General features: G+C 52.7%; 2 protein-coding genes and 1 long non-coding RNA gene across 6 annotated transcripts in view; 1 reads left to right on the top strand and 2 right to left on the bottom strand.

The window, feature by feature from the left end:
• Positions 1-55: 55 nt before the first annotated feature.
• On the bottom strand, positions 56-9,890 carry AAAS (aladin WD repeat nucleoporin). Its single transcript, XM_084749625.1, has 16 exons — positions 9,611-9,890; positions 9,065-9,192; positions 7,130-7,185; positions 6,782-6,873; positions 6,614-6,660; positions 5,547-5,645; positions 4,990-5,133; positions 2,027-2,147; positions 1,622-1,746; positions 1,439-1,499; positions 1,204-1,294; positions 1,012-1,105; positions 873-940; positions 576-657; positions 406-490; positions 56-310 (listed from the first exon to the last, which is right to left on the bottom strand). Exons 1-16 carry the CDS (start codon positions 9,731-9,733, stop codon positions 86-88), a joined length of 1,641 nt encoding a protein of 546 aa, XP_084605751.1. The 5' UTR covers positions 9,734-9,890; the 3' UTR covers positions 56-85.
• Positions 9,891-9,915: 25 nt separating this feature from the next.
• On the top strand, positions 9,916-24,731 carry LOC311579295. Its single transcript, XR_014773108.1, has 3 exons — positions 9,916-10,291; positions 12,416-12,486; positions 24,390-24,731. It is a non-coding gene; the product is annotated as an uncharacterized lncRNA (long non-coding RNA).
• The window catches only part of SP7 (Sp7 transcription factor), a 40,805-nt gene continuing 28,519 nt past the window's right edge, over positions 12,480-24,765 (bottom strand). For 2 of the 4 annotated variants that reach the window (XM_084749683.1, XM_084749684.1), the window contains one exon: positions 12,480-18,237. In XM_084749683.1, coding sequence (XP_084605809.1) covers positions 16,972-18,237 — 1,266 coding nt within the window. In that variant the 3' untranslated portion in view covers positions 12,480-16,971. Of the gene's footprint in view, positions 18,238-20,229; positions 20,370-24,257; positions 24,407-24,765 lie in introns of all 4 variants that reach the window. The other 2 variants (XM_084749682.1, XM_084749681.1) reach the window with 2 other exon arrangements.

Raw genomic sequence — 24,765 nt, 5'->3', positions numbered from 1 at the left:
TCTCTCACTCTCCACTAGGCCCCAGCAACACAATAGAGAAAACACAGCAGGACACGAGAGCGAGCAGGTCCATGAAGGACTTTGTTTACAAGTGGGAATGAGGGGAGTGGCGTTGGGCAGGTGATGGTCCTGGAAGAGGGTCCCAAGGGGCCAGGGTCGGTGACATCTCAGTAAACAGTGGCACCTCGTGGATAGAGCCTCCACCTCCAGCTGGGGGCTCCTGGGCCCGGCCAAGAGCTGGGCTAAAGCGTGGGAACTGGGCGTTGACAAAGTACAGAGGGATGTGGGTGATTCGGCCTGTGGACCAGCACTGCAGAGAATGAGAAAAGACGGTATCAGAGTGGCCTCATGGTGGAGCTAAGTCAGCCACCGTGAAGGCACTGACACACGACCCTGCCTACTCACCACGCTGAGCAAGGCCCCTTTGTTGAAGGAAGGATGGAAAGTGATGAGCTGGGCCTGGGCTCCTGCTTCCCCCTGAATAATTCCACTACGGCAAAAGAGTTAGAGGTGAGAAGCCAGTGGAGGCCAGGACCTTGTGCATTGGGTCTGGGAAGGTTCTGCTCTGCACTTACCAGGGAAGTAACTCAAACACAGGACTATTTCGAGTTCGAAAAAGGAGGATGACAGGATTTCCATCCTGTACCCGTGGGTTTCCTGTAAGAAACGAGCCAGTTAACACAGAGAACTCCAGAAGCAAAGTCACAGAAGGCAGGGCCACAGAACAGTAGCCGTGGTGCTGTGGCTCTCTAGTGGGCGTGGTGGCGCAGGCCTTTAATGCCAGCACTGGAGGCAGAGGCAGGGAGACCTGTGAGTTCAAGGCCAGCTTGATCTACACGGTGAGTTCCAGGACAGTGAGACCTTGTCCTTACCTTTCATGAGCACAGCCAGACGTTCACCACTGGGGTCCCAGACCATGGAGTGGGCCTCTCCCCCCAGCCTGTGACAGAGGACGGGGCATCAGCGTCTCTCCGACACTTCCTCACTCCTCCCACAGCCTCTCCAGCTCACCTCTCCTCTCCATCTGGGGTCTGTATGGTTGTCTCAGAAAGATCAGCTACGATTGTTGCAGACTTTGCACCTCCGACACGGCCCTTTTCTGTTCCTGCAAGGGCAGGATTTCTAGCGCAGCCTCCATACCTTCCTCCCTCAGTGCACCCTTCAGGTGCTGTCTCCCTCCCGCCCCAAAATGTCCCAGCTCACCACAGTGTTCTGGGAACGACAGGGAGTAAATCACTGTTTCCCCCAGCACAGTGAACAGCAGCCGGTTTCCGTCTGGACTCCAGCAGCCAGTCTAGGGCAGAAGGAAGAGACAGGAGGCAGGTCTACCGCGCGGCTACATCAGGAGAGGTAGATATCGGGAGCCATGCGTGGGGAGATCCAGGCCCATTAGAACCCCCTTCCTCCCCAGCTTCTGTGAATCACAGTCCCCTCCTACCTGACAGCGCCCTGAGAGAGTTGGCCACCTCTCGCAAGTCCACATCTGGGCCTCCCAGACTCTGAGGCAGAAAGACAGATGGCAGCGTAAGGGCCTTCAGGCTCCAAGCTTGCAGTGCCCGGGTGCAGAAGCCACGCGCCCGTCTCTAGGCTCCTGGCCTCCCTCAGCTTTTCACCCACTCACCGAAAGACCGCTGACGGAGTAGTGGCCAGGACTTTGCTGCCATCTGGGGACCACAGCAAGTTGGTAACCCCTCCTCCTCGGAACCAAGGAAGCGGGACACAGATTTCTGTCGCGACATCCCATACCTGAGAGAGGGAAGTGAGTTCAGAACCTCGAACCACTGCCGACCTGCACATGGTGCGCTGCCCTCTTCCATGCACAAAGGCCCAGAGAAGGGAACCAGCAAGAAGCAGCCTATCACATAAGGACCGCGGTTATGACTGCAGTGGTTGGCCGCTTCAGATCTGAGGAGTCCAGACAAAACATCATATAAACTGAAGACAGAAACAGTCTCCTTCCCTCATGCTGTCCCCCACCAGGTGAAGACTCTCTTGTTTGACCACTGAGGGGTGGGACCCAGCTCACCAGAATAGCAGCATCTACAGGTGAAGCTGAGAGCAGCCGCCCCCCATTGGGGGCCCAAGCCAAGCTGGTGACTGGTGTGTGCCCAGGGTGGGACAACACCTGTGCACAGCCGGAGGAGGGCCTGCCAGGAATAAACAAAAGACAGAGTGAAAACACAGTGAACAAACAAATGTATCAAGGGGGCTAAAGAAAGGGTAAGTGGCTGAGGACACTCGCTTTTTCACACGGTAGGAGTTTGGGTCCTAAGGGCTCAATGCCCTCGTCTCACCACTGCCAGCACCCAAACACCACAAAGTTAAAATGAAAATGCCCTATCATGATTCCTTTCCTTAGCCTCGCTAGACCCGGGATTCGCTGCCTCTGTTGTCAATGAGGGATTGTGGGGCAGGTTAAAGGGGAAAGGCTACAGAGAGCCTGTGGTCCGCAAGAAGACCCTCCTGACAGTCTGAAGGGCTGATTGGAGTGTCACTTCCCGCTGAGCTGGGGACCTGGTTCTTCCCACCTTTAACTCCTGTAAGGCCTTGTCACTGACGCAGCTCAACTTTACAGTGAGTGACAACTTTTTCACATCAGCTCAGCTCACTCAGTACCTCCAGTGTCCCCATAAACTGGAGCATCAGACCTCTTCACATGCACGCCGGGACCTCCTCACATGCATGCAGGGACTGCTCACGCAGCACCCTGCCCAGCCTTGGACTAATGTTACTATAAAAATTCAATCTTCAGAACCCATGGTGGAAGGATATAAAACTCCCAAAGACTGTTCTCTAGTCGTGACAGTGGTGTTACACGCCTTTATTCCCAGTGCTCAGGAGACAGGCAGGCAGAACTCTTGAGTTCAAGGCCAGCCTGGTCTACAGAGTAAGCTCCATGACAGCCAGGGCTACACAGAGAAACCCTGTCTCAAAAACAAAAACAAAAGTTGTTCTCTGACTACCACATGAGGTAGGTGCACACACGTACTTAAGGGTGTATACCCTTTCCCCAAAGGACCAGAGTTTGATTCCTATGTCAGGTAGCTCACCACTGTAACCCCAGTTCCTCCAGACCCGATGCCTCCAGCCTCTGTAGGCAGTTGTACTTCCGTGCACATATCCACATACACACATAACTAAACCTTTTACTGTGGGGGCTGGAGAGCTGGCTCAGCAGTTAAGAGCGCTCACTGGCTGCTCTTCCAGAGGACCCAGTTGAATTCCCAGCACCCACATGGCAGCTCACAACTGTCTGTAACTCCAGTTCCAGGGAATCTGACACTCCCCACACAGATATACATGCAAGCAAACAACAATGCATATAAAATTAAACAAAAAACAAAAAACTTTTTAGTGTTATGAGGGCATCAGATCTGAATTATCTCCAATAATATTTTAAAGGGCAGCTAGAGCCGGGTGGTGGGGGTGCACGCCTTTAATTCCAGCACTTGGGAGGCAGAGATAGACAGATCACTGTGAGTTCGAGGCCAGCCTGGTCTACAAAGCAAGTCCAGGACAGCCAAGGCTACATAGAGAGACCCTGTCTCAAAAAAAAGAACCAAACCAACCAACCAAAAAAAGGCAGCCTGTTTTTTGTAGCATCCCTGCTGCAAGAACTGTTACTCTACTTCTCGATCAAGCTTTGCTGGCTTCTCCTTTTTAAAAAGAATTCTAATTTCCTAGAAAGAGAGCTAAAGAGATGGATGGCTCAGTGGTTAAGAGCAGTGGCTGCTCTTCCAGAGGAGCCAGGTTCAATTCCCAACAAGCACGTGGTGGCTCACAGCTGTCTGTAGCTCATCCCATGGAGCATCGCCCTCCTCTGGCTTCCTTAGGCACTGCATACAGATGGTACTCAGACATATATGCAGGCAAAACACCCACACATACAGAATCTTAAAATAATCATCACCATTAACAACTTTCCCAAAACAATCTGGGTGTGTGGCACACTCCTGAGAAGACTTTCATTTGGGAGGCAGAGGCAGGAGGTTCAAGAGTTCAAGACCCAGCCCTGTGGTGGCGCACCCCTGTAATCCCAGCATCAGGAGGCAGAGGCAGGGGGAGCTCTGTGAGTTCGAGGCCAGCCTGGTCTACATGGTCAAGTAAGGCTACACAGGGAGACCCTGTCAGAAAGGTAAGAGTATACAGAAACTTGGTAATTTTACAACTTCTCTGTAGAAATTATACTAAAATAGGGCTGAAAGGAGAGAAAAGAAAGATGGAGGAGGCGCACAGAGAAACGGCACTAAAGCCTGAAGGCCTGAGTCCAACCAATCCCAGGGACCACACACTGGAAGGAGGAAGCCAACTCCCCAGAACTGTCCTATGGCCCCCACACTTGAGCTCTGACATGTGTCCCCACAGACACACAGTGAGTAAATGTACTTGTATTTGGGGGTGGGGGGGTCGGAGGGTTGAAACAGCATTTCTCTGTGCAATAGCCCTGGCTGTCCTGGACTCACTTTTGTAGACCAGGCTGGCCTCGAACTCACAAAGATCCACCTCCCTAACCCAAATCCCTCCCAAGCGCCTGGCTTTGTTTTTTGTTTTTATTTTCTTTTGTTTTTTGAGGGTGGTGTGCTTTGAGACAGGATTCCTCTGTGTAGCCTTGGCTGTCCCGGAACTCTGTACACCAGGCTGGCTTGAAGTCAAGAGATGCGCCTGCCTCTGTTTCCTGAGTGCTGGGATTAAAGGTGAACACCACCCCCTGCTGACTGTGCCAGCTTCCGTGGTTTCTACTCACGTCTGTATTTGCCCTGCTCTACTTTATACTTCTGTCTAACACCGTACAGCCAGCAGACACATACCTCTATAACCCCAGAGGCCTCGCAGTCTGTCCCTTTGTCTAGACAGAGCGTCTCAGCACCCCGCCTGACCTCAGATCTGCTTCTCCCGCAGCCCTGTGGGGTGCCGTGAGGACGAGAACTGACAGGCGGCAGTGGGCGCCGTGCCTTGCCCTCGCTAAGGTCAGGAGGCCGCAGGGCTCACCTCGTGGATAAGGAGGTGGGGTCCAGGGTCCAGATGAGAATACAGCCCTGGCAGGCCACAGCCAAGATGGAGGCACTGAGGGGCTTCCAGGCCAGCGCCGCCACACTGCGCTGCAGACGGTGCTTCAGGGAGGGAACTGTGGTGCTGGGAGCAAGAGGGGGGAAACCGAGTCAAAGCAGGGACACGAAGCTCAGAAACCTGAGTCCAATCAAAAAGATAAAGCCAGGGGCTGCAGAGATGGCTCAGAGGTGAAGAGCACTGGCTGCTCTTCCAAAGGTCCTGAGTTCAATTCCCAGCAACAATACGGTGGCTCACACCATCTATAATGAGGCCTGATGTCCTCTTCTGGCGGGCAGGCACACATGCAGGCAGAGCACTGTACATGTTATCATGTAGGCAGAACACTGTACATGTTATCATCTTTTTTTTAATGTTAGATGTAGGAAGGCCACATTCAACATGGAGTGTCCCAAGCCCAGATCTGGAAGGAGAGCTATGGAGCAGGCCAAGAAGTGGTGAGACCAGTCTGAACCTCCCGCTGCGCAGTCCCCACGTACCTGCTAGCATTATACACACGAATGGAATCATCCAGCAGGGCCACGGCGAACTTGTTGGTGTGAGGGTGCCATGCAAAGGCCCGCAAGCAGCAGCCGGACCTGCGGAGGGAGACAGTCGGCAGCCGTGCCTCCCGCTAACAGCCTCCAGCTAACAGCCCAGCAGCCCAGGCTCCCTCCGCACAGGAGAGGGGCCTTCAGCTTTTCTCTTGCTCCATTCTGAGTGCGGGGCAGAGGGGAACTTAAGAGTTTCTGCTATTGTGACAAAACACCACAGCCAAGAGCAACTTGGGAGGAGAGGGCTGGCGCCATCTTACAGCAGTCAGGAAAGTCAGGGTAGGAATTCGCAGCAAGAACCGATGCAGAGGCTGTGCCGTAAGCAGCCACTTCCTGCCCTCCTCCTCCCCGGCTGTCCTGGGTGTCCTGGGGCAGGTAGGTGGCTGGATTTTTGGTTCGTTTTTGAGACAGAGTCTCACTATGTCGCTCTTGCTGTCCGGAACTCACCGTGTTGACCAGGCTGGCCTCTAACTAAGAGATCCGCCTGCTTCTGCCTTGAAGTGCTAGGACTAAAGGTGTGCGCCACTGTATCAGATTTTGTCTGCTTTTTGGGGGTGGGGGAGGAAGTTTCGAGACAGGATTTCTCTGTGTACCCTTAACTGTGCTGGACTCTTTGTAGACCAGGCTGGCCTCGAACTCACAGTGATCCACCTGCATCTGTCTCCCAAGTGCTGGGATTAAAGGCGTGCGCCACCATGCCAGGCTTGGGTGTGTTTTCCTAATGGAGGGTCCTCTTTCCTTTTTTCTCTCCCCAAGACAGGGTCTCTCTGTGTACCCTTGGCTATCCTGGACTCACTTTGTAGACCAGGCTGGCCTCGAACTCGCAGGGTACCACCATGCCCGGCTGAGGGACCTCTTTCCAAATGACTCTGGCTCGTATCAAGTAGACATAAAACTAGCAGAACAGGGTGACAATGGGGAGAGAGGAGTCTCAGCCTTGACCTCTCTCGCCCTAGAATAATTTTCATAGTTCAGAACTTTGCCCCATGGGGTACCAGAGCTTGTGCACTCACCAATTAGTTACTTGGGCAAATTCAGCAATCAGGTCTTCACTCCTGAGCTGTAAGAACAAACAAACAGACACACTATGAACGGAGCTGAACTAGTCAACACGGCCCTGCTTGAGTCATCGCAGCCAGCACTGCCCACAAAGGAGAGAGGCGGGGGGAAGCCAAACTTACGGACAGGTGTGGGAACAGGGAGCCGTGGAGGGAGGAGGCCCAGCGACAGCCAGCCAGGGCCCAGCTGCAGGCTGTCTTCACCCACTCAAACACTGTGGGGTGGAGGAGACAGCTCTGATTACATCATGCAGCACAAGGCTATCACCTGCCGTGCTCTTATGTGATGAGTATCAAAACTCTTAAGGTTGTGTCTACAGTGAGCGGCTTGGACACCACCTCTCCAGAGCCCACTGTGAGCACTTGGGCACTGAGAGAAGGTGACAGAAAAAGGAGGTGAAGGGAGAGGCTGGGCTAACAGGCGTTGGGTGGGTTTAGGGAAACTCTGGAGGGGACCTCAGGGGCACTTACCTTCTTCCTCTGAATTTGCAATTTCATTCAGGACTCCAAAAAGGCCCACATCACGCCTCACAAGGAGAAAAAGATACAGAGTTACTCTAATCCTGTCACCAGGTCCCCTAAAAGGTTTCATTTACCCAACAAACATGTATTAAAGAAGGTTGGTACATATGTGTGGCTCAGTTGCTAAAGTACCTGCCCAGCATGAATAAAGCCCTGGGTTCGGTTCCTACTAGCACACAGAATCAGACGTGGTAGCACAAGCCTGTACCCAACGCTGGGTAAGGAACTGGGAGGATTAGCAGTTCAAGACCCTTAGCAACACAGCGAGTATGAGGCCAGCCTGGGCTACGGGAGGCATTGTCTCATTAAAAAATAAATAAATAAATAAAGTAAGCTGGATGGTGGTGGCAATCCCAGCATTCGGGAGGCAGAGGCAGTAGGAGCTCGGTGAGTTCAAGGCCAGCCTGGTCTAAAGATTGAGTTCCAGGTTAGGTCAGCTAGAGCTGCTACACAGAGAAACCCCATCTCAAAAAGTAAATAAATAAACAAATTTTTTAAAATTTTTATTGATTTTTTATTATGTATACAGCGCTTTGTTTGCATGCACACCTGCAGGCCAGAAGAGGGCATTAGATCACATTATAAATGGCTGTGAGCCACCATGTAGGTGCTGGGATGGGGAGCTGGGAAGTTGAACTCAGGACCTCTGGAAGAGCACTCAGTGCTCTTAGCCACTGAGCCATCTCTCCAGCCCTTAAATAAATAAAAATTTAAAAAAAAAAAGAAACTACTTAAGAGCTCCTCAGAAAAAAAGGTGAAGTAGCTTGAGACACTTAGGAAGCTGAGGGTTAATTAAGACATCAGTAAGGGGGCTGGAGAGATGGCTCAGACGTTGAGGAGTGTTTCAACTGAGTTCAATTTCCCAGCAACCACGCGGTGGCTCACAGCCATCTGTAATGTGATCTGATGCCTTCTTCTGCAGATAAAGCACTCATAAACAATAAATAAATAAATAAATCTTTTTAAAAAAAGATATCAGTAAGGCTAAGAGGAATATCCTGAGAAACATCTAGCAGTAATTGTATCAAATGCCTGTAACCGTCCACCAGGTGCTTCCAATCTAGCCGTTCCCACAATCCCAGGTGCTCCGCTTTGTTTGCTTTTCGGTTTTGTTGTTCTGAGATAGAGTCTCGTGCAGTCCAGGCTGGCCCCAACCCTGCTACATAGTCAATGACAAACCGCCTCGGTCCTCCTGCCTGGCGCTGAGACTAGCGCTCCCGCCACCACACCCAGTTGTATGTGGTGCTAGCGACCGGCCCGAGGGCTTCTTGCGTGCCAGGCAAGCACTCTACCAGCTGAGCTACATCCCAAGGCCTTAATGTACAACGTTATAAAAGATTATTTGGCAACATCTCACAAAGTAACAGAAGGACATAACTCATGAGCCTCAGAGATCCTCCGTGGTGAGGATCTTATGGAGGGGTTAGTGTGTGCCAGGAGGCGCCGCTCAGCGCTCCTGCATCTATTTAATGCCACACTGTAAAAGGGTTTCGTTTTAGGACAAAGCAGTAGCTTTCCCAAGGCTACACAGCTAAAAATGACAGTCGGACACTAGTAACACGGCTTCAACTCTTCGCACAGATGAGCCACTACCCCCTTTCCTTCACTTTCCTGAGCTTCAGATAAAAGCTCAGAATGAACAACACAACGCCATGACCTGAGGTGGGTGCTGGGAGCGGGTCTGGAAACTCAAGTCAAGCCAGTAGGGATAAAGGAAGCTTCTGGTAAATCCTTCGGCTTCACGGTAAAGATGGGTCACCTAATATGCCTTGTGGTAATACGGAGACAGAGATACTAATATCAAGCTGCCTTTCCAGGAGCAGCCCTTGTCAAGGCCCAGTGACGTCATCCCTCCACTGTCCGCAGACCTCGGCCATGCCTTACCAAACGCTGATGCACCTCTTCCACACTTGCTCCCGGTGATGGATGAAAGCAGGCCTTGTGCCATGGTCCAGCCTCCCAGGGGCTTTTAGGGGATCCTTGGTCAGGTGTAGGACAGGAAGATTGATCCACTATAGCTCAGAAGTGTGGGGAGGGAGCCGGTCAGTCTCCCCGCCCCCCCCCCCCAAACCTCACCACAACCCCCAGCCACCTCCAACCTATGGCGGGACTGGGCACAGGCGATTCCACGGCCCCACTTCCCACATCCACACAGGTTAACACTTGTGGGGGCACAAAGGCTAAGTTTTAGCCCTGATCTGCACACCCCAATCGTTCCCCACAGGGTTGACATCACAGAGAAGCCCTGACTCGGAGCAGCCTTCACCGTTTCTCCACCCCGTGCAGGACCCCCTCACAGAGGCCCTGGCATCCGTCGCAGGCCAACGCCAGCCCTGAAACACACACGTCGTCCTCTCCAGCCTCCCGTGGGGCCGAGCCCGGCGCCCACTCTCCACACACCCACCCTCCGTCCACCCCCAGGCGGACCACCTGGCCCCGGAAGTCAGGAGGCGGGCTCTCATAGCTGCTGCCGGTCACCAGCTCGTTATTGTGCTCGTACAGGGTGACCTGACCCCGAGGCGGCGGCGGGGGAAACAAGCCCAGGGAGCACATCTTGCCAGTCCGCAGGGCGTCTAGACTCGATCGGCCGGCTCCCCCGCAGGTGACTGCGCTCCCGGGACTCCCAGTTCCCGGGCTAGATTCGTACGCGGACGGGTAGCCGTACAGGACAAAACGACTGCGCGCGAAGCTCAACGGAAGTGCAACTGAAGAAAAAGCTCCCCGGAGAGGTTGGTTTCGGGACGGACTTCCGGGACTTCCTGGCGCGCCTCCTTGCGGACGGAGCGGGCGCGGCGCCGACGCGGGTCGGTTTGCTTTGGATCCTGTGAGGCTGCTGGTTTTTTCCTACTCCGAATCCCCGGGAGCGGCTCCCACTCACTTAGTACGGAAAAAGCCCAGAATAAGCCCAGTTTAGCAAAGTACCTAATTAAACTCTCCGACGCCCGTGAATAGCCCTTAGGAAAATACAGACTGTTTCATCCTGTCCCTGCGCTCTCAAAACAAACAAACAAACAAACAAACAAACAAAAACAGCCAAGCGCTTCAGAGGACAGTCAGAATGGACTTTAGGAGACGGTGCTGAGCCCGCTGAGCCCAGAGCCCACAGACCAGGTGAGAGTCCTGAAAGGAAAGACCGACACTGGAAAAGCCACGGTACTTCCTGAGGGCATTACTATAAACGCTTTTATAATCCTTACGGTAACCCCAAAATGCACCGTTGAACTGCAAAGTGACACAGAAAGGACCTGAATAGACACAAACCAGACACTGGCAGCGTCAAAATCTCACAGACTCCTCCTAGCCGTAATCCCAGACCTGGGGAGGTGGACACAGGGGCGTGAAAAATTCGAGGTCCACTTCCTAGTCTCCCCCACCCCCCGTGTCCTGCTGAGACCCTGTCAGGGAGCAGGGAGGAAAACTAGGGAGTGGGAGCTGAAATAACCGGTTACTCTTGATTGCCGGCTTACTTGATTTAGAGATGGTTAGATGCTTTAATTTAATTTGATTCTAATCAATGGTTTAATCAATTTATGAGCCCAAATTTTGAATAGACTATTGGAGGGAAATGGTGAGACTGTGGGACTCACAGGAATGGAGTACAACTTAGCCCTAGCCCTTTCTCTCTCTGTCTCTCTCTCTCTCTCTCCTTCCTGGCCACCATGAATAAGCAACCTTTTCCACATGTCACTCTACCTCACCTTTCATTTAAACCTCTGAAACTGAACTTTAAAGTCCTCCTTTAAAGGACTTTTGGCAGATTGCTGGGAGTTCGAGGCCAGCCTGGTCTACAAGATGAGTCCAGGACCGCCATGGCTACACAGAGAAAAAAACAAAACAACAACAACAAAAAATTATTTTTGTCATTGGGCATGGTGGTACATTCGTGCATGTAACACCAGCACTTAAATTTTTTTTATGCTTATTTGTGTTTAACCTGTATGTAACTATGTGCACTACATGCATGCAGTACCCACAGGGGCCAGTAGAGGTCACTGTATCCCCTGGAACTGGAGTTACAGATGGTTGTGAGTCACTGTGTAGATGCTGGGACCAGAACCTGGGTCCTCTGTGAGAGCAGCAAGTACTCGTAGCCTGGAGCCATCTCTCCAGCCCCAAATAAGTTTTGTTTTGTTTTCTGTTTGTTTGTTTTTTTCATAACAGGGTTTCTCTGTGTAGCCCTAGCTGTCCTGGAGCTCATTCTGTAGACCAGGCTGGCCTCGAACTCACAGCAATCCACCTGCCTCTGCCTCCTGAGTGCTGGGATTAAAGGTGTGAGCCACCACTTGGCTTTTAGTTTTTGTTTCCAAATAAATAACTCTTTAAAAAGAAAAGCAAAACGTGATAGCCTGGCCTAGTGGTGCAAAAGCAGATGTGTCACCGTGAGTTCAAAGCCACCCTGGTCCAACCTAGGAAGTCACATGCCAACCAGGCATAAGTACTGAGAGCCTGTCTCAAAAACAAACCATTCCATGCCTGGAGACAGAAATTCAGAGTTATTCTCTGAAGCATAGTTCATACTATACCTTGGCTGCATGAGACTTTGTCTTAAAAGATAAATCTAGCCGGGCGTGGTGGCACACGCCTTTAATCCCAGCACACGAGACAGAGGCAGGTGGATCACTGTGAGTTCGAGGCCAGCCTAGTCTACAAAGCGAGTCCAGGACAGCCAAGGCTACACAGAGAAACCCTGTCTCAAAAAACCAAAAACCACATGGTGGCTCAGAACCATCTATAATGTGATCTGATGCCCTCTTCTGGCTTGTAGGTGTACATGCAAGCAGAGCACTGTAATAAATCTTAAAAAAAAAAAAAAAGATAAATCTAGAAGATGGGAACACACTGGGAAGAGTGGAAATGTGGCGATTGAGCACGTGATTACTTTCTTTTTCTTTCTTTTTCTTTTTTTTTCTTTTATTTATTTATTTATTTATTTATTTATTTATTTTGAGACAGGCTGAGGCACCTTGTAGTTTGCCAGGGTCTTCCTGCCTCAGCCCCCTGGGTGCTGAGAATCACAGACAGTGTTGATGAACCTTGCCTGTCAGCTGGACCACTGGAGAGCCTAGTACACACGAGACCTAATCTCAGAAAGAAAAAAAGAAATTCGAGGTTGCGTTCAGGTTCAGGCCCCCAACCCCAGAGCTTCTAGACTCACCGAAGAGCGTATGGACAGTGACAGAACTCTGTTTCCTGTGCCCTGAGCTTCGTGTCCCTGTCACCTTTCTATCTTAAAAGGTCCGTCCAGAGTTGTTCCCAGGTCGGGAGACAGACGTTCAGAAAGCGCCTGCAAATGCACTTCATCTGAGGTAAGGCTTGCTTCTCTTTTATTTCACTCTAGTTTGCTGACACAGGATCTCACTATGCAGTCTTGGCTGGCCTAGAGTTTGCTGTGGTTTTCTTCAACTCACAGAGATAGCTATCTTCTGTGTCCTGAGTGCTGCCACACTGGGCTAGCCTCTAATGTTAAGGGATGTGATGTGAGAGTCTCCTGAGATTTTTCTCTTTTATTTTTTTTTTAATCTTATTTTTACTGGATTTGCTGGTGGAGCTGAAGAAATGGCTTGGCAGTTAAGAGCAGCTGGGTTGGTGCTCTTCCGGAATTTATACTGAGCACTTTACAAACACCTGTAATTCCAGCTCCACAGCATTCAACTCATAAAATAAAAATAAATGGATCTTTAAAAACTTTTCTGGACACTGTAGCACATGCCCTTAATTCTAACACTCAAGAGGCAGAGGCAGGGGGATTCCTATGACTTTGCGGTCAGCTTCATGTACATATCCAGTTTCAGGACAGCTAGGGCTACTGCACAGAGAGATCAAGTCTCAGAAAAAAGCAGAGCCGGGCGGTGGTGGCGCACACCTTTAATCCCAGCACTCGGGAGGCAGAGGCAGGTGGATCGCTGTGAGTTCGAGTCCAACCTGGTCTACAAAGTGAGTCCAGGCCTGTCAGGGCTACACAGAGAGACCCTGTCTTGAAAAACAAAAAGAAAATAAAAGTATAGTTCCAGACAATCCGCACATATAACTCTGCTCAGACATTGAAAACAATTTTAATATGTAGCCCAGAATGACTTCATACCATGTAGCCCATGTCTACTTTAAACTTCGAAGTGTTTACATGAATGCTTTTTTTTTTTTTAATGAATACAGTGTTCTGCCTGCAGGCCAGAAGAGGGCACCAGCTCTCATTATAGATGGTTGTGAGCCACCATGTGAGTGCTGGGAATTGAACTCATGCCTTTATTCCCAGCACTCAGGAGGCAGAAGCAGGTTGATCTCTGTGAGATTGAGGCCAGCCTAGTCTACAAAGAGCGTCCAAGACAGCTACGGCTACACACACACAAAAAAAACCCTGCCTCGAAAAAATAAAAGCAAAACCAGAAAAACTCAAGACCTTTGGAAGAGCAAGCAGTGCTCTTAACCGCTGAGCCATCTCTCCAGCCCGCATGCATCTTGTTTTAAGTGACCAAGCTCTAACCTTTTCCTATGAGCCAGGCTAACTTGGTAGATTAATTCTCTGTCATCTGAGGAGTCACTTAACAGGCCTGACTGGGAAAGCTCCCCGAAAGAAGGGGAATTGGGTGGGCTTAAAGAAAAAAAAAAAAAGGAATTGACAGTCAGATGACAGGAGAGTCCTGAGGCAAGCCTTCACTTTCCAACCCTAACCCCAAAGACACCATTCCTGCCTGCAACATCCCGCACCTTTGGGTGAAACCCCTCCCGCCCCAGCGCGGGCATTTGATATCAGCTAGGTGTCTGACTCAACCTTTAATGTGCCCTGAGATAAAGCCACACCATGCACCGGCTCCGCCTCGTTCTAGCACGGCCCTCCTCTTCCACGCTGCAAATTTAACTTAAAAAAAAAAAAGTTTTTTATATTTGCGGGTTCTAGGGAGGCCAAGGCCCAGGCCTAGCACGCTCCCTCGCCAGCTTCACCAGAGGGGGCCACGGCCCCGGGCGATGCGGTGACTGTGCCCAGCGGCACCCTCACCCCCGGAGCGTCCTGCCGCCGTAGGTTACCGCCGCTCCTCCTCCTCCTCCGACCTGAGCGGGAAATCCCGGGCGGCGCTCGAGCCGCAGCCGGAGACTCGTACGAGGCCCCCCACAGCCTGAGCTCGCCCTCCAGAGCCGGGCGCCCGGGGCGGGTAACCAGGCGCACATGGCCCGCCCGGCCCTGTTTGTCCTGGCATCGCGCCGCAGCTATTTGAAGCGGTTTTTATCTCCCAGAAACCAGCAAAACCCCAAGCCGAGTCTAGCAAGATGAAAGGGGCCGAGGGGCCTGGGAGGGGGGCACCAGGAGGCTGCGGCGGGCGGGAGCTGGCACCGGACAGGCGGAGCCTGGGAGGCGACAGAGTCAGCCCCTGGGGGGTCCCGTGCGCCGCGGGACCCGGGGTCGGCTCTCGCCCTCCGCCTTCTGGGCGTGCGCCCCGGCACCCCTGTCCTCCCTGTCCTGCTCCACAAATCTTCGGGTTTCTTCAAAGGGCCTTTGAAGCCGCGCGCCGGGCCGGAGGGCTGGGGGGTCTTGCACCTGGCCAAGGGCAGGGGTGGCGCGGGGTGGGGACGCCTTCGGTCCGCGCCTGCACTGCGGCAGCGAGGCCACTGCGGTCCCGACGCCGCTGCCCGGGAAAGCGCCCAGCGCAGCCCCTCAGCCCAGCGGGGGAGCCCTGGGGGCGGGGGACGCACAAAGCCCTATTGTGGCTTGGGGACCGCCGCCACAGAGTGGCTTTTGTTCCCCCACCAACTTCGAGGCAGGCACGGCTGATTGCAGGCCCCGGGCAGGGGGCGGGTTACGTGCCAGGCGGGTCGGCCAGCCGCGAGTCTCCCCGCTGCGCGGCGCGCTAGTCCTGTCTGCGGACGCAGTTCTGCTGCTCCGGCCCGGGTCACTGCCCAGACCCAAGTCCGTGCTACCGGCTGAGAAAGAGCCTGGAAGAAAGCGCTCGGCCCTCCGAAGTCCGCAATAGCCCCAGCGACTGGAAACTCAACTCCGTGGGACGGACCAAGCTGTCGTTTTCGTTTTTTAACTTTCGGCTTGAAGCGAAACTCTACTGGATTAAATATCTCCCACAGGAAGTCCCTGCTTTGCTAAGGAAATGTCCCTTGGTCCAACCATCTCCCCCCTCCTCCCCCTTTCTCACCAGACACAGTTTCAAATCGAACTTTTATTTATTAAATTAAAAAAAAGAAAGACTCCACAAGGGGATGACCCTTTCAACGACGTTACGAGCTTCCCAGAATCCACTGCTTTACCCTTTATCTTGGGGCCTAGAAGGAGCAGAGGACAACAGGAAGATCCAGCAGTCTCAGGAAAGGCACAAAGCGGCTATAAAAGTCACTGGAATGCAGTGGACACTCCTGGATTGGGGGGGCCTCTGGCTGTACCCCAAAATCAGTTTTGGGACCTCTGTCCTGCTATAAATTCTTTCTCATGGCTTCGAGGCACCAGGCCTTGCGTATAGTAGGCGTTCAATAAATACTCGATTTATTTGAATTTGATCCCAGAGAAAGCCTTTCCCCACCTGTTTTTCATGGGGGACACCTCCAAACCAAAGTCTTCCTGTTAGGTGGGCTCTCCCCCAAAGAAGATGGCAGCTGCAAGCTCTCCGTAACCATGACAGCAGGAGGTTAGCCTGATGAGGTCACAGGGTATGAAAAGAGGGTTAGTGGAAGGACCTGCTCTGACGTCATTCCTGTCCTCCCCCTCCCCCCTAGGACTTGAAGTTTCACAGCTTCTGGCTGGGGCTGGGGGTCTTAGTGGCCCCCTAACTGGGAGACACCCACATAAACCCTAAAAGAGGCCTAAGAACCCAAAATTTAAAACTCCACTGAAAGCTGGGTGAGGTGGCCCACGCCTGTAATCCCAGCACTCAGGAGGCAGAGGCAGGCGAATCTCTGCAAGTCCAAGGTCAGCCTGGTCTACAAACCGAGTCCAGGACAGCCAGGGCTACACAGAGAAACCCTGTCTCCAAAAACAAAAACAAACAAACAAATACCCCAAACAAAAAACTCCACTGAAAAAGAGACCTCACTGATAGAAAGCTATGAACAAGGTCTCCACTATCATTTTGTCTGTACAGAGAAGTATTTGATGAGAATTTCCTTAGCAAAAAAAATGGATCCCTTCCCCTCCGCCTCACTCTCCCTGACCCGTCATCATAACTTAGATAAATAGAATTATTATTATTACTATTACTATTCTTTACTCCTGGTGCTTAGGGGTTAAGTACTCAAGGCTTGGGGCAGCCTCCCTGACCCTGGGGTCACCCCATCTTTGGGATCAGATCCCCACTGGTCTGCCCCTTTCTTGGCACTCTGCTTCCAGCCAGGGCACTAACACCAATCTCCCTAACTCTGGTTCCTAATGAAGAGCCACCAGGGGGCAATAAATTATCATCCTCATCATCATTGTGTTTGTTTAAAAAAAAAAAAAAACTCAAGGGAATGGACAGGAGAGGAGAGTCGGAAAGACAGCTGGAAGCTGGGCACAGTGGCAAATGGGAATGGGGTGCAGAAAGGACAGATGACAGAGAGTTCATGAGGAGAAAGTGAAAGGAGCCCAAATGGAAAGAAAGCAAGAGAAGCTGTGAATAAGGGCAGAGAAGGAAAAAAGTTTAGGAGGCCAGAGCACAGGAACTCGGCACAGGCAAGGGAGACGTGCAAGGAGATAGCCTGAGGGAGACAGTGCCCCAAAGTATAGCATGCATAGGAAAGAGTGAGGGGCAAGCAGTGGTCCACCGCACCGAGAGTCTGGCTAGAGGACCCCGGGGCTGGAGACCTTCCCCTGCCCAAGCTCAGATCTCTAGCAGGTTGCTCTGCTCCGGGCTGCCTCCAGCGGCTTTTTCTGGGGGTACAGGAGAGGTGGAAGATCGGGGCGGCTGGTTGGCTTCTTCTTCTCCGACGCTGCGGCCCTCTCCCAGCTCCTTAGGGCCACTTGGGGGCGGCCCGGGGCCCGGCTCCCCGTGGGTGCGCTGATGTTTGCTCAAGTGGTCGCTTCTGGTAAAGCGCTTGGAGCAGAGCAGGCAGGTGAACTTCTTCTCCCGGGTGTGTGTGCGCACATGGCGCTCCAGCTCGTCAGAGCGGGTGAACCTCTTGCCGCAGAAGAGCCAGTTGCAGACGAAAGGCCTCTCGCCCGTGTGCCAGCGCAAGTGGGCTTTCAGATGCGAAGCCTTGCCATACACCTTGCCGCAGCCCGGGATGTGGCAGCTGTGAATGGGCTTCTTCCGCAGCCCAGCCGCTGCCGCCCCCAGCCGCTCTAGCTCCTGACAGTTGGGGCAGTCGCAGGTAGAACGCCCTGCCCCACTGCCCGCATATCCACTACTGCCCCCTGTGCCTGCACCCCGAGGGTTTTTGCCTGCACCACTCCCCTCCAGTTGCCCACTGTTGCCAACCGCCTTGGGCTTGTAGACATCTTGGGGTAGGACATGCTGGGGCCCTGGTTGTAAGAGGTGGGGTGCTGGGTAGGGAGCTGGATTAAGGGGAGCAAAGTCAGATGGGTAGGTAGGCAGCTGAGGGTTCAGTGGAGGCTGGGCAGGGCCCGTGGCCAGTGTCCCTTGCAGCCCATCACCCTGGCCCTGCCCACCACCTAGCCAGTTGCCCCCGGGATGCATGTCCCACCAAGGAGCAGGTGTGTTGCCTGGACCTGGTGAGATGCCTGCATGGATGCCCGCCTTGTACCAGGAGCCATAGGGATGTGCCATATCCAGGGAGGTATAGACACTCGGCAGGCAGTCAGGAGAGCTGTGCCCCTTGGGCACTAGTAGCCCAGGGTCCTGCGCACCAGTGGGCCCAGGAAATGAGTGGGGGAAGGGCGGGTAGTCATTGGCATAGCCGGAGGCTGGGGCTGGAGGGCTGCCCGCAGGTGAGAGAAGTCCATTGGTGCTTGAAAAGGGGGCTGGGTAGGCGTCCCCCATGGTCTTGGGGGCTGGGAGATCAGAGTATGGCTTCTTTGAGCTTCCTTTGCCCAGGGTCGCTGAGTCCCGCAGAGGGCTGGAGCCACCAAACTTGCTGCAAGCTGCTGTCAGCATGGCCAGGGGACTGGAGCCATAGTGAGCTTCTTCCTACAGAGAAAGAGAGAAAGGCACTCACTGCTCAGGAGGGAGAGAGCAAGGCTAGAGCAGCAAAGGGCACACCTACAGGGCTGAACCCTGCAGACAAGGAGAGCACAGAGGTGAGGGAGGAGCGTGGGGTGCCAGTGTGGCCAGCAGGCTGGGAGAAGAGCCCCCTGTGGAGTCGATAGGGGGGGTGAGTGCAGTGCACACGTGTCTGCACGTGAAGCAGCTGGCTGAGGTGAGATTAGGGTCCTGACCTAGGAGAGTGGATTTGAAGCAGACAGAAGCCAAGCTGTGGCCAGGAACTCAAAGAAAAAAAAACATCCCTCAAAGAAAAGCATAGCCTGGGTGTGGTAGCACTTAGGAGGTAGACGTAGGGAAGGCCAGAACCTCAGGTCGCCCTCAGCTGCACAGCGGATCCCAGGCCAGACAGGATGCATAGACCCTGTCTCAAAATCAAACAGGCTGGGTGTGGTGGCCCACACCATTAGACATGCACTCTGGAGGCGGAGGCAGGAGGATCTCTTTGAGTTCAAGGCCAGCCTGGTCTACACGTTAAGTTATGTCTCCCAAACCAAACCAAACAAACAAACAAAAAAAGCCCAGCTCCTCCTCCAGGGCTGAGGCAGGAGGATGACATAAGCCCAGGAGTCTTTGAGACCAGCCTGGCCACCTGGTCACCTTCTTCCATACCTTGTCCTCGGGTGGGGCACAGAGGAGCAACAGCCCCTGCTGAAGGTTTCCCTTCCATTTCCATTTGTGCCTCAGGTCCTGATTTAGGAGCCATTGCCCCCAAGTCGGCATGTCCCTGCTAAGGAATCGTCTGGCCTGGGCCTGGGGAGCTAGGAAGGGACACCAGAGACACTGGGACATTGAGAGGGAACAGGGCCTCAGCCAAGTCTGGGCTGTGGTGAAGCAAGAATGTCTTTCAGGCAGGCACTGTGCACCCCTGGTTCGTGGCTCTACCTAGTATCCCTTTGGGCAATGACAGAGTACAAAGTCCTCAAGACTTTCCAAGACAGGGGAGCTTGGGGACCTTGGTGGCCATGACTCAGTGTCCCCTAACATGTAGTACATGGTTGGTCTGCACCTTGCCATTCAAGTGCAGTGAGTGAAGGAAGACATTAAAGTGGGCTTGGTACATGTGAGCATGTGCACATGCAGGCACACACTTTGTGTGTGTGTGTGTGTGTGTGTGTGTGTGTGTGTGTGTGTGTGTTAGAAACAGAGGTGGCACAGGCCTTTAGTCCCAGCACTCAGGAGGCAGAGGCAGACTGAATTCTATGAGTTCAAGGCCAGCCTAGTTTACAGAGTGAGTTACAGGGCAGTCAAGGCTACACAGAGAAACCCTGTCTGGAAAAACTAAAAAAACATAAAAGAAAAGTAAGTATCTCCATAATGCCTACCAAGCAGCTATGACTGATCTGGCGACCCACGGCTCCCATTCCTCAGGAGCTCCTGGGACCCCTAGGTCAGAGGCGGCACCTCTTGGGAAGGAATACACTCTAGCATCCTTGGACACTATGTACACAGTCCTGGGTTCAACCAAACCACCTTAAGAAAGGAAGAGAGCAGGCGGATCGCTGTGAGTTCGAGGCCAGCCTGGTCTACAAAGCGAGTCCAAGACAGCCAAGGCTACACAGAGAGACCCTGTCTCAAAAAAAACCAAAAAAAAAAAAAAAGAAAGGAAGAGAAAGTAAAAGACATCCTTCAAAAGCAGCTTGACCACGTGGGACCAGTGACGTGGCTCAGGGGATAAGGGCGTTTGCCACCACGCCTGACAACCTAAATTTAACTCCCACAACCCCCATGATGGTAGGAGAGAACTCCCACAAAGTTGTCCTCCGCCTTCCTCACACGCTTGGCACGGCGTTCACACATATGTACCCTGCCTCTGTCTGTCTTCGTGTGTGTGTGTGTGTGTGTGTGTATACCAAACTTTTTTTTTTTAAGCTAGCCATCAGGGCTGGAGGGATGGTTTGGCAGTTAAAATCACTTAACTGCTTTTCCAGAGAACTGGGGTTGGGTCCCCAGCACCACGTGACGCTCAGACTCCAGTTCCAAGTGATCCAGCTCCCTCTTCTGGCTCCAGAGGCACCCAGAACACACGTGGTGCACACGCATACATGTGGGCAAATCACCTATACACATAAAATAAGAAAGTGCTACATGTGGTGGCGCACGCCTTTAATCCCAGCACTCGGGAGGCAGAGGCAGGTGGATCACTGTGAGTTCGAGACCAGCCTGGTCTACAAAGTGAGTTCAGGACAGCAAGGGCTACACAGAGAAACCCTGTCTTGGGAGAAGAAAAGAAAAAGAAGAAAAGAATGAAAGAAAGAAGGAAGGAAAGTAAGCCAATTGTCCAACTGTCTGGTGTCTTCCTAGCAGAACATACAAAGGAGACAAGAATCCTCGAAGCGAGTATTGGCTCCTAGCTGAGTGTGTGTGTGTGTCTGAGATGTGATGCCAAATCCCAGGGGTGAGGCTTCAGAGAGGGCGTGTGCAACCACCACTCCTATACTGCACCCCTGCCCAACACTCTGTCTCTGTCTCTCCCTCCCTCTCACCCTCCCTCCCGTCCTCTGCCCCCCCCCCCCGCAGGTCCTCTCAATCCTATGGGCTCCTAAATATGAGCCACCAAAACCACGTCCAACAGTAAACCCCTGGGCTCGCCTGGTAAGGGTTTCCCTGGAGCCTCTAAGGGCTGGAGCAGAGGAAGAGCTGGTCGGGCAGGACTCAGATCTTTGCAAGGACAGGTAGCAACTGGGGAATTGAAAGACACATAGACATCCAAAGCCATGGGACACACAGGGCACTGTGCCTAAGGAATCGCCAGACAAGGCTCCAAGCGGGGACAGAGACGGAGGGCCCACGAAGGGAGGACAGGAAAGACAAAAGGGGGTGGGAGAGATTGAGGAAAGCAGAATAAACAAAGAAAGAGAGGTGGTAAGCGGTCCGGGCCCGGAAAAGCTAAGGAAAAGACAGGAGGTGAAGAAAGAGGGAGGCCGAGAAAGGCGTGGCGTTCCCACCTAGGAGAAACTGAACAAGGCGACGGGCCCCAGAACCCCCGGACCAGGCCACTCCTCCCTCCGTCCCCCCACCCCCTCCCCCTCTGCCCAGCATGGCCCTGCTCGGCTCCGGCTCCGGTGGCTTCCCTGCGGTCAGGTTTATTTTTAAAAAACGCCGACGCGGTCCCCCGCCTGCCCGGCCCTCACACTGTGGCCACAAGGGCCTCAGCCAAGCCCTGGGACCCCACCCAGCTGTGGGGAGGCAGGGAGGGGTGAAAGAAGACAGCCAAGCCTAGACTGACATGAGACCCCGACTTTGGGGAGCAAGGCCAACGGGGCCCCTGAAGGCCAGAAAGAAAAACCAAAGTACTGGACTGCACCGCGAGCCAAGCGCTGGAACTTAAGTTCCATCACATCCTCAGTTTCCTTTTCTGGCTGACTGCTGCTCTCCGTGAGAGCTGAGGAAAGGGGTTCAGGGTTCTAAGCATGTGCTCCTAGAGCTGACCATATGCATTACCCTGTAGTCCTGAGGATGCCCTAGTGTGTTCCCAGTGGGCAGATAGTCCAGTTTCCAATTCCCCACCCCGACCCACCACCACCCTCTATTTTTTACTTATTTATTTATCTATTTATTTATTTGGGTTTTTTGTGACATGGTTTCTCTCTGTAGCCTTGGCTGTCCTGGACTCACTTTGTAGACCAGGCTGGCCTCGAACTCACAGCGATCTGCCTGCTTCTGCCTCCTGAGTCCTGGGATGAAAATCCTGTGCCGCCGCCACCCTTTAAAATAAAAGGTTTAACCACTGTGGTGGTGCATGCCCTTAATCCCTTCACTCAAAGGCAGGCGGATCTCTGAGTTTGAGGCCTGCCTAGTCTGCGTAGAGAGTTCCAGGACAGTCAGCTATTTAGTGAGATGCTGTCTCAAAACCAGAAATTAGCAGAGCCCGGCGGTGGTGGTCCACGACTTTAGTTCCAGCACTCCGGAGGCAGAGGCAGTCAGACTTCTTGAGTTCAAGGCCAGCCTGGTCTATAACAGCCTGGTCTATAAAGCAAGTTGCAGGACAGCCAGGGCTACACAAAGAAACTCTGTCTTGGAAAGGGAAGGAAGGAAGGAAGGAAGGAAGGAAGGAAGGAAGGAAGGAAGGAACCAGAAATAAAACAAAGGGCTTAGAATACTGAAAGAGAAGTCTCTGAAGAAAGGCCATGCCAGGAGCTGTCTCGGTTTTTGCTCTGCTGTCAGGTAAATCAAGGGGGCCTCTCTTTCCAAGTAGCTCACTGGAAATGCTCCTTTTACACCTCTGAGAGCTGCAACTGACCCTGCACATGTCGAACACCCACGGCTCTGTCCTAATTCTCAGCTCTCTCCCGTTTCTTCGCTCACTCAGCTTCACAGTTTTTACATTTTTATTTTCTTTTACTATAAGTGTCTTTCAGCATGCTAGGAATTGAACCCACAGGTCTCCTCCTGAGCAGCCGCTCTCGCAGTGAGCTTTCTCTGCCTCTAGAAAAGGCTCCCCAGCCCCTTGCCTCCTTTCCTACCCATCTCTCCCTCTTCCCTGGTCCCCTCTCAGTTCAACCAAGTGTTGTAGCCCAGCAGCTACTTCACGTAGCTCTCTGAATCCCAAGTTCCTCCACTGCTGAAGAACCTACTTATGCCAAGCAGGGGCTTCTCATGGCATTAGGGAGGAGGTAAGGAAGCTAGGACCTCAAAAGTACCTAAAAGAGATGGGGAGACTGCCGGGGTGCAGCGGGTGCAGCGGCATGGGGAGACTGCCGGGGTGCAGCGGGTGCAGCGGCACATGCCTGTAATCCCAGCATTCAGGGAGCAGAGGCAGGCAGGTCTCTGTGAGTTTAAGGCCAACCTGGTCTACATAGTAAGTTCCAGGACAGTCAGGCTATAAAGAAAGACCCTGTAGATAGATAGATAGATAGATAGATAGATAGATAGATGATAGATAGATAGATAGATAATAGATAGGTAGATAATAGATAGATAGATAGATAATAGATAGATAATAGATAGGTAGATAGGTAGATAATAGTTGATAGATAGATAGGGAGACAGATAAGGAAAAAGAGATGGGGAGATTGGGGTGTCTTTGTGTTCACAGGAAGTAAGGGACCTGAAAGCCTGGCGTCCATGCTAAATGCTTCCCCAAGCCTGTGTCTTTCCAGAAAGTCTCTGAACTGCCCCTCCCCCAGGCACCAGTGCCACGCTGGCTGGCAGGCATGATGTCCCTACCCTTTGACACTGTCCCTGTCCTGAGCAGACCCAGGGCACCCCTTTCCTGTTGCTTCCTCAGAACCATTGTGTCAATGATGGCTCAACACCAGAGTCTGTTGGGTAAAGATAATTAATAATAGTAATAATAACAATAAAACCAAAGTTTCAGCAGATTCCCAGGAGAGCCTGCTGGCCTGCCTTTGATTCCCAGAATCCAAGGTGGAATGAGAAAACTGATTAGCAAAAGTTGTCCTCTGATCTCCACACATGAGCAGAGGCACAACCATAAATAAATAAATCTAGAACCTACTGGGGAACAGGGCATGACATGGATCTGTATAGTCAATATCCGTACCTGGGATTCTTATCTGCTTAGACACTGTGTCTACCCGCTGGCTTTGGATACCATTACGTCCGACTCAGTCCCAAAGTCACTTATCTCACTGCCTTATAGACGCCATTTCTCATTGGGACTAAGTAGTAAGATAATCCAGCCTGTCTGTGTGCATGTGCTCTTGTGCATGGACACACACACACACACACACACACACACACACACACACACACACACACAAAGTCAGCAATGCAGGCATCCTAACGCCCCTACGTAGGTCAGTGGGCATATAAGTGTCAAAGCTCACACACACCAGCCCTGCTGCAGGCTGAGCTACTCAGCTTTCTGATAGTCAGCAAGGACATCATTCTTGGGAGGCCTGAGTTAGGTCACCCAGAAAAGAGATTTTCTTTTTTTGAGACAGTCTCTCTCTCTATGTGGCTCCGGCTGGCCTCACACTCACCTGCTTCTGCCTCCTAAGCCTCGTGTGTCACTACATCAAGCTGAGAATAGGGGCTTCTGAAGGCGCCGAGGATAGGGACAACTCGAGGCTACGGGGGTGCACTGCCACTCAAGGGGTGTTATCTCCCCCCAGATCCCTTCACAGAGACCCTGAAAGCAGCCGAGACATGGGGACACAGAAACAGCATTAACAGACAGGAAGAACTCGGTTCCGAGTGGCTGTGAGTCCTCCCTTTCCAGCTCTGTGTCTTGAGTCCCCCAAAAGCCCTAACAAAGTGAGTGATTCCTCCAGACCCCAAACTCACATCTTCACAACCTGAGGCTCTCGGGGTGCAGGGGAAGTGGCCCAGTCCTCCCTGGAGCCTCCCACTCCCAAAATAGAGCTTAGTTTGTCTTTGGCTGAAAGCTAAATATTTGTAAGCCGGGCAAGCAGCCTCAGACCCTGTCCCTCCTCCTTGCTTCCCTCTCAGGCCAGGGCTCAGTTCTCCTGACCAGCCTTCCCCCCCCCC

This window comes from Acomys minous (assembly GCF_964271855.1).
Source record: "Acomys minous genome assembly, chromosome: 12".
Lineage (NCBI taxonomy): Eukaryota > Metazoa > Chordata > Mammalia > Rodentia > Muridae > Acomys > Acomys minous.
The sequence above is the reverse complement of the archived record's forward strand: the minus strand, read 5'-3'. Positions and strand labels throughout refer to the sequence as shown.